The sequence below is a fragment of the Rhipicephalus sanguineus genome, chromosome 6 (genome assembly GCF_013339695.2).
Source record: "Rhipicephalus sanguineus isolate Rsan-2018 chromosome 6, BIME_Rsan_1.4, whole genome shotgun sequence".
NCBI lineage: Eukaryota > Metazoa > Arthropoda > Arachnida > Ixodida > Ixodidae > Rhipicephalus > Rhipicephalus sanguineus.
Genome location: NC_051181.1, coordinates 126,383,440 through 126,398,737, shown reverse-complemented (window position 1 = coordinate 126,398,737; position 15,298 = coordinate 126,383,440). Strand labels below are relative to the sequence as shown.

Here is a 15,298-nt window from a genome sequence, read left to right as displayed (position 1 = left end):
TTTCATCTTGTGAGCATTGGATCCACAGTTATCACATTTCACTTCTTTCAGCGAAGGTGAAGGAAGTATTTGTTAGTAAAGTGTAATACATTACAAGTGCAAAAAATTGAGAAAATCAATCGGCTATCAACAATTGGTTTGTTTCAATCAGCCTTACTTCGTTGCACCTGATATAATAAGGAAATGTGCATGAAATAGCCCAAAGTGGTGCTTTCTGCTCTATTTAGATATTGCTTTCAAGAGTTGATTGCCCCACTATTTTGTATATTTTGTATGAGGCTATTAGCGACACTTCCATGGCCTTGCGATATTTTCAGGGAAGCAAAGAACTAACTGGCATCGGCACGACTACTCAGACCCCGATGCTAGCGACAAGGTAACGCATTTGCATTCAGGCATCACTTATTGCGGTGTTTGTTGCCTTGTTTGATAACTTCTTCGGTGTTTCAATAACACGCTCATCCTTTAATTCCAGCCTGTACAGACAGGTACCTATGTGTTCATAAAAGAACTGAAGTCGAGGCATTTTGAGAGGTAAGTGACCACCCTGTGTTTGTCTTGTCGCACAAGCAGTTGACTATTAGCTCCCCTGTGACATTGTGTTAGGCCCTTTAATGCATTTGGTGTTACCTTTGGTGTATATTTGAATCCGCAAGAGTGATGGGACTAAAGCAAAGAAAGCAAAGCAATACCTGTTCAAGTGTTCTGGCAGTAATCACCGTAGAATAGCTGTCCCTAGCACCTAATGTATACTCCTATGGGTATTTGAACAGTTTCTAAGGGATCCTGAGCAGTTGTTGGCAATACTGGAGGTGTGCTGCTCTAGTGTAGGAATAGAACTACCATTACTGCTGTACCTTTCTGTGCAACCATGGCATACATCTTTCTTCGGGGCTACTTGCAGACAGCTTGAAGGGAAAAAAAAATGTTAAGAGACTAGTTTTGTTGGGAGTACACACCTGCAATATAATTTTCTCCTATCCATTGCTTCTTCACAAGCTTTGCACTAGGGCAAACCTGAAGTGATACTAGTTGCACATGCATGGCTGACTCGAAATCATAGGTGTGAGCCCCTGACAGCGATTTGTTATAAAATGTCAAAAAGCAATGATCGCTTGCTGCAGGAAAGGAGCTATAACATTTTGGACGCTGAGTGCAATGCTGCATGCCCAATTAACGGCTGTGATGACCACTTTAATGCGATAACGTTAAAGAGCCCATGTAAAAACTCCAGTGTTGGCATCGTTGGTTGCTAGTGGAAAATCGCAGTTTATGTAGATAATAAAAATAATGGGTCCTAGTTTGATTTGAGCTCGGGCATTCTGTGTGACAGTCAGGTGTTCTACCACAGAGCTGCGCCAGTGCTTGAAACTGTTTTGGAAAAAAGCCCTATGCAGGCATTATGTAGTGCGAAAAGTCGTGTTAACTCATGTAATATTGTGTGGCAGAAGCATAGAATCGCACCAGGCGTTAGACCATGTGAATTGTGCGACGAATGGTTGGTTCAAAGGCCCACACATGAAAAAGTGCTCAGGCATAATTAATCATGAGCAACAGCATCAACAAAGTGTTCAGCTGCGTAAGTGCATGTTTGGCCTTACAGACGTGTAGTGGGTACTTTGCTAATTTACAAAATGATGAATTACGGCGTAGTGGGCACTTCGCAACTACACTTGCAGTAGGATGTATTCTAAGAGAATTTAAAATGGCCAATGTTACGCGCACCGGCATTCCTTTCCTTGTGACATGGTTGAGGTGTCCTCTGAGAATCTAAGCCTGGCTTATGAATGAGAAGGCAAGGCAAACGGGGCCTAAATTACGCCATTGCGTTCTACTCTTGAAAGCGAAGCTCAGGCGTTCTCCAAGTTTTTTACTTGGATGAGTATTAATGGCAGTGAACGCTTGTTGTTCAAAGTTTTCATTATTTAAAGTGAAGAAGAAGAATGTTGTCTGAATATACAGGTACGCTGACTTATAGTTCAGTCAAGTGATTCCCAATTAAAGGGGTACTGACCTTTTTTCGAAGGCAAGTTTACTCTGCCGTACAAATCTCCTGTATGCAGAGACGGCTCTGAGCAAGTGTGAAGCTCAGCAAATGCTGATAAGATATTTTAATTTGATATTAAAGTCAATTTTTCCGTGGCGCACCTATTGACATCGACACTAGCTTGACGTCAGGCTACAGTACAAATTCTGGTGACTTCACGCAGCAGTATGGCTAGTTGTGATGACGTTAGGCACCAAAACTTCCAAGATGGGCCGCTTGTGCGTCATCAAGACTTCCAAAATGTCCGCTTATGCATCACCACAGTGCGGAGTGGCCGTGGAAACGTCACTATATATTGTGCGAGCACTTGACGAGAAGCTCATACCGTATTGTGACGTCAGGGTACAGTAGGAACCGAAACTAGCTTTTAAAAACATTCTGTAATTACTTTTTCAGGGCGTACTCGCGCTTAGCGCTACCTTTTCTAGGCTCTTGAGGGCTTGACCTTTCATTTGACGTAAAAAAACGACAACTGAAGACATTCGTGTCTCTACCCCTTAAGGTGCAAAAATTTGGGAGATTACATTTGCTCACAGCAGTACATACTTCTTGCAATGATTACTGCTATTGGTTAAGAAAGTGTTAACCTTGTTAGTTCTGGATGTTATACAACCTGTTGATGCGAACTCTTCCAGTGCGGAGAGCATAGTGACTCGGCTGAATGGCGACCAGTTCAACCTGCAATACCTGCTGCACAGTGGGTTTACCAACCCAGTCTTGGTCACCAAGAAGGATGGCCTTGGGCTTGTTATGCCACCAGAGGACCTCACTGTCAGTGATGTCATGGATTTCATCGGTTAGTGAATTCCTCATTGCTTAAGAACAGATTTCTTTTTATAACAATGTATTCCTCGACCTCTTTCACGCACTTTCTATAGCGGAGTATAATGACGACGATAGTTTCCAAGTGAATTCACCTTGTATCCACTGGACTTCCTTAGCTTAGCTATGCCCTAACCGAGTATCAAGTGTAAGTTCGTTAAACATAGACCGGTAGGGAGTGGACTGTTTCTAGGAGTTGACAGAGAGAGATGCTTAAGGCCATAAATGTGTAGTACGTGGAATACGCATGACAGACCAGAGGTGGTATAATTAAAGTTACGTATGACCCGTAAAGTCCTCTGTTGCAAGTGGAAAAGTAAGGCCATGGGTCAGAGCGAGGTGTTACGTGAGCGCAACATTGCCTTTGTTCTTCTTAAATCGTATGGTTAGGTTTTTAAACAACGGTAGCTGTTATCAGGACTTCCTGACCATGCTAGTGATGTCACGTGTCGTCAGTGTATGTTGGCCTCACAGTACCTCACCTCCCTGTAAATGATGTCATCGGGTCCTTTTGTTGACAGTGAAATGGAACACACGCAGAAGAGTTCGGATACAGAAAATTGACAGCTTGACTGGTTTCTTTACGCCTAGCACCTTTTCTTCTCAAGATTGATACTTTGACTGACTGTGCCGCTTGGTCGTCAAAATTAGTGCAAGTGTTCTTTTAAAAACAGCAGTAGCTTACCAGATAGCAGTCAGATTACATCCATAACACATCAGACAACTGGTGCCTAAGAAGCCATAACGGTTGGTAAAAAGAAGAAACTGGCAGACGGAAAAGAATAAGTGAGACAGGGAATGGAGGAAGTAAGAACTCAACTGTGGTCTTTTAGAGGGGCCTGTTTATCTGTCACTGGTGACTATTCTGCTTCAGGGTGTACCACACCCAGCGACAGAGCAGTAGCTGTCACCACCAGTTCTAACTCACTGTAGTGAGAATTTTGCTACATGTGTTTGCAGCAGAGGTGGCGAGTCTGCCATGAAAAAACAAGGGAGTGTGCATAAAAGTATCAGTAGTTTTTACCACTAGTGCTGTGTATTTGGGAAATCCTTCTACATAAGGTGCTTTGTTCTTTATGGCAGCCTTGCCACCACGTCTGCAAGCACATGTTGTGGAGTTCTTACCATAGAGCTTAATAATAGTACACTGGAGGGAAATCTGGCACTGTTGTCTATGGGAGCTACAACGCATGGCGCTACAGCCAGCGTGGGAAGGATGGGTAGTACATGGATTTCTCTAAGCTTCATCCTTTCAGCTCTGTGTGGCTCCATGTGGCCTGCAGCCGCTTTGTCGCAAGACGAAGTTCTGCAAAGGTTCAGCCGTTCCACTTCACCACATTGGCCCTTCAGAAAGAGTCACTCTGTTATTTGAAAGGTTCAGAAAGAGTCACTCTGTTATTTGAAAGGTTCAGAAAGAGTCACTCTGTTATTTGAAACAAAAGCCAGAGCACAACAATGAGCTAGTACGTTCAAAGCCACAAGCACGAGGACTAGGTAAATCCATGTATTAGCCATCATTCCCATGGTGGCTGAGCGATTGCAGCGCCACAGTTTTTCTAGTAAATATTGTAGGAAACTCTATTATCCTTACTGCACACAATTGAGCGATTCTTTTGATGAGTTCTGCTCCTCGTTTACGAAGGTTCTACACTCAAACCTCGGTATAACAAACACGGATATAACGAATTATCGGTTATAACGAAGTAAATGAAGAATAGTCTTGTCATGGGTACAGTGCTACAAATAGGCATTTATAACGAATTTTCGGATATAACAAAGTTATTTTTGTGGCAGATGTCACTTTGTTATAATGAGGTTTGAGTGTAGTAGTGAAAAGGTTTCATAATTGGGCAGTGTCAGTGTACTCACTTCATGAACTGTCGCAGGGCCAGATTTCATGCTGGACGTCATCGACGTCCGGAAGCAGGAGGATCTCAAGATGACCATGTCGGAGTGGGTCGACTACTTCAACAGCTACGATCGCTCCAAGGTGTTCAATGTCATCAGCCTTGAGTTCTCGGACACAAGGTCAGAAACCGTTCCCTCCTGTGTAGTGTTTGTGGTTGTTATTTGTGTATTTGTTGTAGAGCTCCTGTGGTGCTGCCCAAGTACTTATAGGCCTTAACCGGGATCGGACTGTGCCATTATGATTGATGTTAATGAAAATACTGTTCAAACAAGAGCATGGCGTCATCAACCGATTACAGAATCGCTGTTCTTCCTCCCATGCGTGTTCATGCTTACAGTGAAGCAATGCAATGTGAAATACCGGCTACATTGTTATCTATGCAAAAACACCTTCAGAGAGGCAGCAAGCATGCCTCTCTGAAGAAGTGTGCAAAAAGCAAAGGAACTGTAGAAGAGGAGTGCGTTTAAAATGAACAAAAAAGACCAAACGCTCGGGCTGACAGCTTGTAATCATTTGCCACGGCACACATACTATTGCAAACAAGAGACGTATTTTCTCGTATGAACTCTGCAGTAAGCAACACTTAAAAAGTTGTATTGAGGTAATTAGGGCTCATTTTAAGATGTCTAACTCATTCTTAATTTGAATAAAGAAGGAAGCGTGGGTGAATGCGGTTCTTGTAATGCATGTTCTGGTTGCCGTGACTGGTTTGAGATGTCAAGTGCGAAACATTTACCGGGTTCGCAGGCTGTCTGACTTTGTGAAGCCGCCGTCGTTGGTCCAACGCATCAGTTGGGTGGAGAACTGCTGGCCATCACACGTGCCCAACATCGGTGTGTACCAGCGTCCTGCCGTCATGAAGTACTGTCTCATGAGCACCGAGAACAGCTTCACCGACTTTCACATCGACTTTGGCGGCTCCTCTGTGTGGTATCACGTTCTCCGAGTGAGTTGACACCACTGTTTAGTCGCATTCATTTCATTTTCAGCAGCTTACAAGAGTGCCGGGGGATCGCGGATAAACAAGATGCCTAGGGAATAGAAACGCAGCCATCAGCTGCAGAAGATTAGATGGAATAACGAGGTCAGGGATTTGCAGTCATAGGATTGAATAGGCTGACACAGCGCAAGGTTACTGGAGATTGCTGGGATACTCCACTGTCTCGTAATGGGCATAGATTGCTGCTGGTGTTGATTACGTCGTTAAGGGTCGTTGGCCTTGCTGCTGTTGAGTGCACTAAAACGAAATCATCTTTGTCGTGTGCATGACATGCTGGGTGTCATTGTGAAGATATTCAGTAATTCATGAAAGCAGTACACAGAGATAAAAAGGGCACACATTCTGGTAACACACCATTTGTGCGAGCAGACTTCTATAAGCATGTCATAATTGGTAGTAAAGTAATTATGGCTCTGGTGTATTCATTATATTTCGTGTTAGAGACTCAGAGCAGATGTTGCAGTTGTGGGGCCGAAGCTGGTTATTGCAATTGTAATTATTCAGTCTATATCCTATAATACTCTCATGTATACTTAGGCAGCAGCTACAGGCAGTTTTGCCTTAACCATTTTTGTGCAGGGGGAGAAGCTATTCTACCTGATACGGCCAACACAAACCAACCTTAGTCTCTACGAGCACTGGATGGCCTCAGCCAACCAGAGCGAGACCTTCTTTGGGGACCAGGCAGACGCCTGCTATCGGCTCACACTCACTGCCGGGCAGACGCTGTTCATTCCGACAGGGTGGATACATGCGGTCTACACCTCGGTCGACTCCATGGTCTTTGGAGGAAACTTTCTGCACAGCTTCAACATCGGCCTCCAGCTACAGTGCGTACCCCGCTGTCTTCTGGTCATTTTTTACAGTGATGCTGTACAGGGCTAAGCGAAATTAATGTTTGCCCGTCCTTTTTTTTTTTTTTTATGTACAGTTGAACCCTCTATAAGAGGTGCTGATGTAACAGACTGTTGGGTATAAGAGACACCAGGGTGCCTACACCGAAATAGGGTTTGACCAGAAAATGAGAATGTGGTACCCTTCTTATAAGTGACCTCATATAAGGGACAAGAACTGCCTCGTGGTGCATGTCTCTTATAAAGGGCTGCAACTGTATGTGTATTATATACGAATAAAAATGTGGGAGGTTAGGCTACGTTAGAGCCGACTATCTCATCAACAGGATTTTAATATTGAAGAAACACAAAAACAAGGAAAGCTAGAAAGAATAAAAGAATGAGAAAAGAGAAAAATAATGGGAAGCATTATGTACATATACGATATTTGGCATATAAAGAAAGGGCAGAGTTCTAGTACATACAGGGTGATCACGTAGATTGCGGCACATAGGGTCTTTCCAATGTACACAAAAACTCCTAGTGCACATGTGCGACAGAAATTGGGCAAGTCTCGCTACTCACCACCGGTCCGCTGGAGGTGAAGAAGTTGTCTGCAGGCAAAATGTGTATGTGCCACAGAAATTGGGGATATCCCACTATTCATCGCTGGTCCACTAAAAATGAATATTTGGGGTTTAACGTCCCAAAACCACAATATGATTATGAGGGACACCGTAGTGGAGGGCTCTGGAAATTTCGACCACCAGGGGTTCTTTAACGTGCACGGGCCTCAAGCATTTTCGCCTCCATTGAAAATGCAGCCGCCGCAGCCAGGATTCGATCCTGCGACCTTCGGGTCAGCAGTCGAGCGCCGTAACCACTAGACCACCATGGCGCACTAAAAATGAAGAAGGGAACACAGGGTGGCAAATATCCAATTAGGATTTCTGGACATACGTAACCAATACAGTCAAGTGCCGATTTTTCTGACATGCTTGAAAATTCGGACGCTCTTGCGGCAACATCACAAGTCCTGACAATGTATAAGAACGTATAAGACGACAATGTATAAGAACGTCCGAAATTTTGGCCACCAGAACTCTTCGGCATCCGATTTTTCGGACCTCCTGCCCAAACTGCAGGTCTGAAACAGCATTAATTGAATCTGCTGCATCTGTCATAACGTAGGTTCGAACCAGTGCTTTCGCAAGTCAATCGTTTGCTGCTGTAGCAGAGTCAGAAAGGAAGCTTTGCCGCAATGTCAAAGTATGGTAGGGTGACTCATAAAAAATGGGAATGGAACACTGTCACGGCGCAGTGCAGCGATGTCTTTACGGATAAGCAGCAGAAATGGACGGAGGTGTGATGGCAGCAAACGCGCCAGTATGGCTTAATTGCTGACAACCCTTATGATAAGAATCTTCAGCTAACCGTTTGGTAGTGCATGTGGCCTAGCGCAGTTGTATGCGTACTGCACGCGTTTATAGGCGATAACCCAAACGCACCGCGCCGTCGCTCATGCTGCCTCTGTGTATGAGATCTCTACAGACGCGTAGCCTTCATGTAACCTTCGGACGATTTCACGTTCCCTAGGGAGTCCGAAAAATTGGACATTGACTGTAATTCAAAAAGACATTAACGAAACGTCGGGATTAACCGAGTGACAAATACCGAGGCCGCATGTTTCAGCTGTGCTGGTTAACCATCTGTACGGAGTGCTCGGGCAGTGATTTTAGAGTTGTTTAAAATAAGAATTGATGGCGGGACTTTTTAAGGGTAGAAATGGTGCAAAACTGGCACTTCCAAGTCCCATTTGGTGCTGCTGAAATATCTTGACTTTGTTGGGTATCTTGTTGTGCAAGAAGAAACTAGCAGTGATAAATGGTTGAATGAAATCAGTCAATGAAATTGGCCTGCTTTGCATATGCTTTATACAGTGTGTTCTATGTATGTTTTGTGAATTCTTGGAGCTTGCACAGAAAAAAAAAAATGCAATTTTTTTTTTGTAACTGTGTGAAACTCACAATAGTCTCCCTTTCTTTTCCTTCTTCTCTATCTGCCAGAGTGTATGAGTTAGAGAAGAGAATTGACGCCCCGAACAAGTACAAGTTCCCCTCGTTCGAGACGACCCACTGGTTCGCTGCATCATACGTCATCGAACAGCTGAGAAGTGAGCAACCTCGTCATCTTGCATTTACTTTTTGTCGCTCGCTTTGTGTCTTCTGTGGTTAAACAGTACGATGCAGGAAATGGCGTGGAGTTCCTCTTGAAACGTTCCGTATGCATTCCAGTAGTTCCATATATTGTCCATAAGATTGTTGTGGAAATTTTATGGAATTGTTATTGAGTCCGCATATACCCCATAAAATTATATGGAAATTGTACAGACTTACTGGAATTCCTCATGGAACGTTTCAGTATTTGCATAAAACAGTGCAATTCGTAAGCGTAAGCAATTCGTGATCGCAACTACAATTCTTGCACTGTTCAGCTAGATGACTGATAGCCTTTGAGCTAATATGCATGGTTACGCATGCTCGCAAAGTCTGTCGTCAAGACATCGACCGGTTTCACCGATGTAGCGATGCCTGCAATTAAGAGGAATTTTGTACCTCACCTTTCCTCGACATTGTACTGTTGCACGGGTTCTTTTTCCAATGTGATCTACCTCATTCTTCGTTGATCCTCTTGCAAAAGTCTGTGTAATGTCTTGTGACCCCATTCGTTTGTACTGATTGTACCGCAGTATATATTGACTTGAAAACGCTACAAAATTTGGTCTTGAGTCTACACCATGTTTTTTGTTGGTCTTCTGTCTTCATCTTCTTCTTAGAGCTGTTTTTCTTTCAAGCTCAGTAGTGTGTGCCAATTAGCCCAATTCAACACAACACCGCATGCAGCATTTTCAGCTATATAGGCACATTTGGCAAGGCATGCGAAATTACCAAAAAATTTTTCAGGTGCAACAGCGTCTGAGTTCAAGCCTCCCAGCTTTCTGATTGTTGGAGCAAAGGCCTTGATGACCGCACTCAAGAACTGGACTCAAGAGGTGAGTGGTGTGCTCTGTCGGAAGCTCGCCTAAACTTCGGGTGTAGACTAACTTTTGTTCTTTTTTCCCATAACTCACTGGTGGCCTTTGGAACCAATTGAAGTACGGTAGCTAAGTGGGCAAGTCCATTCAACTGCATTTTTTTAATAGCTCGAACGAATTAATAGGGACACAGGAAGAAGAGGGACGTAACTTAAGCACTCGTGTTACACTGTTCTGCAGCCGTGTTAAATTCATTCGCGCTGTAAGTAAAGATGCTGTCGATGGAATCAACTCCCTGCAGCTTTCTTGATGTAACATTGTAGGGATTAAACTATTTGTGCCTCAATTTCTTTCTCTTTCTTGCAGCCCAACTGCAAATTGGACGTAATTCCAAGTGGAATCAATGTACCCAAGCTTCTGAAAGATATGGCCAAGGAAGTCAGAGCAGCAGAGGTAAGTGAAATAGCGTAAAATGTTTAGGAAGGACGTCTACGGAAACTACACCATTGCTCATGAAAAAAGTGTCAGTATTGTCTATGGTTGCCACCACGTGATCACCCTTTGCGATCCGAAACCCTTTCCCACCTTCCGTCTGTTCTGGTTCGAAAGCAGAAGACTCAAAGCTCAAGTAAAAGAAGTTTACTTACTCTTTTACAAATGGCGCATAATGTAGTGAGAAAACGCTGCATGAATCAACCGTGAAAGAACTTGTCCAGCAGTGCCCGACCACGGACCGCTGCGGCCGTGTTGCATTGTCGGACAGGGGCCGACAACGGACCACAGAGGGTTAAAGGGGTGGAGACACCAAATTTTAAGGCTTCAAAAAGCCTGCTGTAGGCTTCCACTGTATGCAAGGACACTCAGCACGGATTGTTGGACAGAGCAGTCATTTATAATATATTTTAATTCACTTCCAAACTGTGCCTAAATGCTCATTCTCGCAATCGAGATCCATCGCTAGCACGACTGACACCGGCATCACTGTGTAGGAAGCGTAACCAAAGTTTTAGTGATGTCGGACCAGATTAGAATGATATGCAGTGAGTGGTGACCCACAGCTCCACTGCACAGTACAAGCCAAGAGAGTGTTTCGCATTGTCACGCAAACATGCGAAGGCAACATGAGGGAATTTTAGTTTGTTTGCACACATCTTTACTTTAGCATACCGGGTTACCGTAGCCGTAAACATGAGAGATGGGATAGGTGGCACCACCCGGCAGTGCTAAGATGAACCAGGCAAGCGCAGAATTGTTGTTGCGGAAAGCTAATGTGTTCTAGTTCTCTGCTGGTGTAAATTCTTGCCAGCAACGTGGTTCCGAACGTGTTGCCTTTTTAAACATTTTTTTCACCATGGTCACTCAGTGAAAACAAAGAAATACACCGATAATTGTGATTGCACAAAGCGTGGCAAGATGCCAATACCATCATCCGGTAACCCGGTACTTCACAAACATCTCTGAGTATACCGGAATACCGTATATGCTAACATTTTCTATTAGAGAATTTTAGCGAGTGTTAAAGGCATCTGGACGGTCGCTCGCGTGCGTGTGTGAGAGCAAACGATGCAGCACTGTGTGCGTCACAGCTTTGTGGGCCCACGTGCTTAAGTTTCCTACACAGTGAAGTCACTGTCCAACTCGGGCCCAGAAACTGACACCGATAGTCGTTCACATAAATAAGGCAATGTCAAATTATTTAGCAAGAATACATGAATCTTGGAGCATGTATCATGCTTCCTGGAGCAATAAAAAATGTTTTCAACAAAGAACGTGCAAGCCACAAATTTGATGTCACCACCCCTTTTAAGTTTCACGCTATCGCCTGTGGTCCTGTGAAATAGCTTGCCTTCAAGCCGGTCCTCGCCAAGATTTTCAAGTTTCGGTCTAAAAACAATCGCTCACAGACCTTTCTGGTGGAATGCTTACGGTGAAGTTAGCCATCTTGAACTGTAAAAAGAGAGAAGAAAGGGTTCGATTCTCCACTACACTGGCATAGCCTGTGGGGGGGTGGTTCAAACCTCTTCCCCACCCACCAACATTTTTCATTTGTGCATGTGTACATATACAAGCACACATACACCGGTACACACACATGAACATACATAACATAAAGGGTGGTTGAACCTCACACACCCCCTGGCCAATGTGTGTGTGTGTGTTTGGGTCCCCTGAAATAAATTTCAAGTGGCAACCATCGGGCATCACTTTAGGGATGTTCGTCTCCACCTTAGAAATACTGTTTTGTGCCTGCCCGATCATCACTCGAGGCTTTCACTTTGAGAGGCCGTGTAGTAAAACTGTTGTTCTTTCTTTCCAACTTTTTCGTCATGTGCAGAAGAAGATGAGCGGCAAGGTCAAGGCTGAGAAAGAGACCAAGAAGGGCAAGCAGGGAGCCGCGAAGGGAGCCAAGGCGGCTGCTGCCGCCGCCGTTGCCGGTGTGCAGGAAAACATGACGCCTGTGCGGGGCAGCGGTGGGCCCGCTCAGCAGGGCATCAATATCAAGGTGAAGCTGCCCGTCAAGGCCAAAGGCAAGGCAAAGGGCAAGGGCACCGGCGGCCTCAAGGCCAGGGCAACGACAGCCACGAAGAAGGCACAAAGGTAGAATCTGAAAAATTGGAACAATGTGTATTTTAATTTCAGTAACGTGAGGGAAAAAAATATGAAAGCATGAGTACGACGCTAATTAACCTTTTCACTGCTGGTTTTTTTTTTTTTGGCACTGCTGCACACTCCATGCCTGTTTTTTCTTTGCACATTATGCAGAAATTTTCTGTTACCAATGCAGTAGGATGCTGTTTTGGACATGTAAACATTTTATAGGGGATTATCTCATCAAAATAAAGGTAGCACTCATTAGAAGTAATGAATTAATGAGCAAAATAAATAATTACCCATTAATTCTGAGTCACTGAGACATTTTATGCAGAGTCCAAGTTAGTCAAGAGCTCCTGAATTTCTTCTGTCAAATAGCGCACACGTGGCACGCTGACTCACCGTGGCTGCACTGCTGAGACGCTGGCACAGAGACTTGAGCCGATGCTCATGTTCTAGCATGCGTTACCTCTTTTGTCAAAAATTTCAGTACAAGTTGTATTTGCTTATTTGTTCTCTCCATAAACAGTGAAACACGCCTGCATTTTTTTTTTACAAGATCTGTCTTGCAAGCGGCAGGGAGTGATTTAAAGGGCAATACGAATATACTCGGGATTGGCAGGGCTTGTGTGTGTGTTGTTGCCTGAGTTATCTCAATATTGGCAGTGAAAGGGTTAAAGATGTTCGCAAAAAAACTGTAAGATGGAGCAAGCTACAGATAGCGTCACGAAGCAAAATGACAGTGATAAGAAGTGAGAACGCTTTCTGCCACTTTTTTTCTTATGCTTGGTGTGATTAACCTGTGATTAAGCTAGACGATCAACTCAAAGTTCAGAATTGTTTGAAAAATTTAGATAATTGGTGTAGGAAATGGAAAATGTCAATAAATTATTCTAAATCTACATATACACACATTAGCAAAAGGAAAACTATCCATTCCTTTTCGTACAGCATTGGTGGACACTTGCTGGTGAATGCGCACCAGTTCAAGTATCTCGGGGTAACAATTACGCGGAAACTGTCATGGAATGAACATATAGATAACGTCTGCACGACAGCCTATAAAAAGTTATACATATTGAGGAAAAAACTAGAACATGCATCGCGTGACGTAAAACATATTGCATACACCACCTTCATTAGGACGATACTAGAATATTCAGCCGTTGTTTGGAGTCCCCATCAAGTGACCCTTAAGAAGAAGCTGGAAAGAATACAGAGACTGGCGGCACGTTTTATTTCTTCAACGTACCGAAGGAAGGAATCGGTCACGCTGATGTTACAGAGATGCAACTTAGATTCTCTTGAACTACGGAGAAAAAAATATAGGCTGAAGGTATTTTTCCAAATAATTCATGATCAACTTAAGATTGATAAGCTCAAATATTTACATGCCCCAGGCAAAAGAAACCCCCGAACTAACCACGATTGCGTCATAAAACCATACCAAAGAAATACTGACACGTTTCGATATTCTTTCTTCCCAGATGTCGTAGAAATGTGGAATAAACTACCAAACGCTATTGTTGTTTTAAACAATGTCACCGACTTCGAAAATGCTGTAGAGGCGCATTTACGAGATTGTTCAATGTGATTATTGTTCAGTGCCAAATGATGTAAGCGACCTCATGCTCATTGTAAATAATTTGAAAAATGTCAGATAATTTTGAATTGTTATTATTTTTTTTAATTGTAATTTAAGGAAATACCTGTTTTCATTGTGAAGTGCCAAATATTAAGCATCTTTATGTACCTTGTACATTTTTTATGTATGTTGTTGTATTGTCCTCTCTGTTATGACCCTCTATGAGGGTTGACAGTATTCATAAATAAATAAATAAATTAAGGGCTGTGTTTCAAGATTATAAGTTTTGGCGACAGCATCACTTTGTGTGATGTGGAGTCTCGTGTGTCCCATGAATGAAGAGATATATAGCCTCCCTTTCCTCAAACAGCCAATCAGAATGCACTGAAACCTATATTAGGGTAATATCTCCAGCTCAGAATATGGGCCCTATTCCATGACCTGGTTTAAGCTTGATGAGACTATACACAACAGTGTGTACGCCGAGAAAGCATTTAGTGCTTGCACTTGCAAATAATACTTTAAGGAGGAGAGCTAGCCATTGGATATCATTGTGATGGGCCTTCACATGGAGAATTCAGCTAATGTTAAGAGATAATTTTAGAATTGTCTACCATGGCACTTGCAATGGCAAAACTTGATTACTGACATGTGTGGAATGAGGAGCAGACGGTCGTTGAGGCTTTCGTACTCGCTGCTCACTCGAGACTTGGGAAAACCAAGCAAGCTGGCACGGTTCCAGCGGGCCTCGCCCAGCAAAGGTGGTAGCACTTGCACCTCCAGTGCGCCACACGTCAGAGTAATGCGTCCCCCTGTTCCAGACCTTCAGGCACAGGTCTGCCCTCCCACCATAAAGAAACAGAAAGTGGCTGTCTACCTTGCGATGCAATAATTTCTTGTGTTGAAATTTTTCTGATCATAATTGCTTGCCATGGTCGTTTGGCAGTCATAGTGTTGCACTACTAAGCACGGTGTGTGGGTTTGATTCCCGGCCATGGTAATGGGGGCATAATGCAGAAACAGGTGGTTGGTTTATGGTGTTTAACGTCCTAAAGTGACTCAGGCTGTGAGAATCACGGTAGTGGAGGGCTCCTGACAGTTTCGACCAGCTGGGGTTCTTGAACCCTTTTGCTGTCACTGACGTACTGGTACGTTCTTGCATTTCCCCCTGCAGTGTCACTGACGTACTGGTACGTTCTCGGTTATGCGTTCAAAAATTTGCACCAAAGTGCAAAACTGGCATATTTTGCGTGATTCTACTAGTTGCGCCATCTCTTGAATCTATCTAGAAGCACATATTTTCGCTCCTCGCTGTGTTGGTACAAGTATTGAAGAGTGCAGAGCAACCGCGCCAACCCTTCTTTGCTGGGGGGCATCGCCGCTGCATGCGCATTGCTCTCACAAATGTAGTGACATGCGGCGCGCATGTGATTATGGGTACAAGGGTTGTTCTGCCACCTGCCACAGGTTTACAGT

At 43.8% G+C, this 15,298-nt stretch overlaps 1 protein-coding gene across 1 annotated transcript in view; it reads left to right on the top strand.

Moving 5' to 3' along the window:
• The window catches only part of LOC119396367 (histone lysine demethylase PHF8-like), a 34,327-nt gene that overhangs the window by 1,349 nt on the left and 17,680 nt on the right, over positions 1-15,298 (top strand). Inside the window, 10 exon segments of the mRNA XM_037663560.2 lie at positions 318-376; positions 476-534; positions 2,683-2,843; positions 4,756-4,897; positions 5,526-5,724; positions 6,358-6,608; positions 8,678-8,784; positions 9,575-9,663; positions 10,012-10,098; positions 11,981-12,243. Coding sequence (XP_037519488.1) covers positions 318-376; positions 476-534; positions 2,683-2,843; positions 4,756-4,897; positions 5,526-5,724; positions 6,358-6,608; positions 8,678-8,784; positions 9,575-9,663; positions 10,012-10,098; positions 11,981-12,243 — 1,417 coding nt within the window.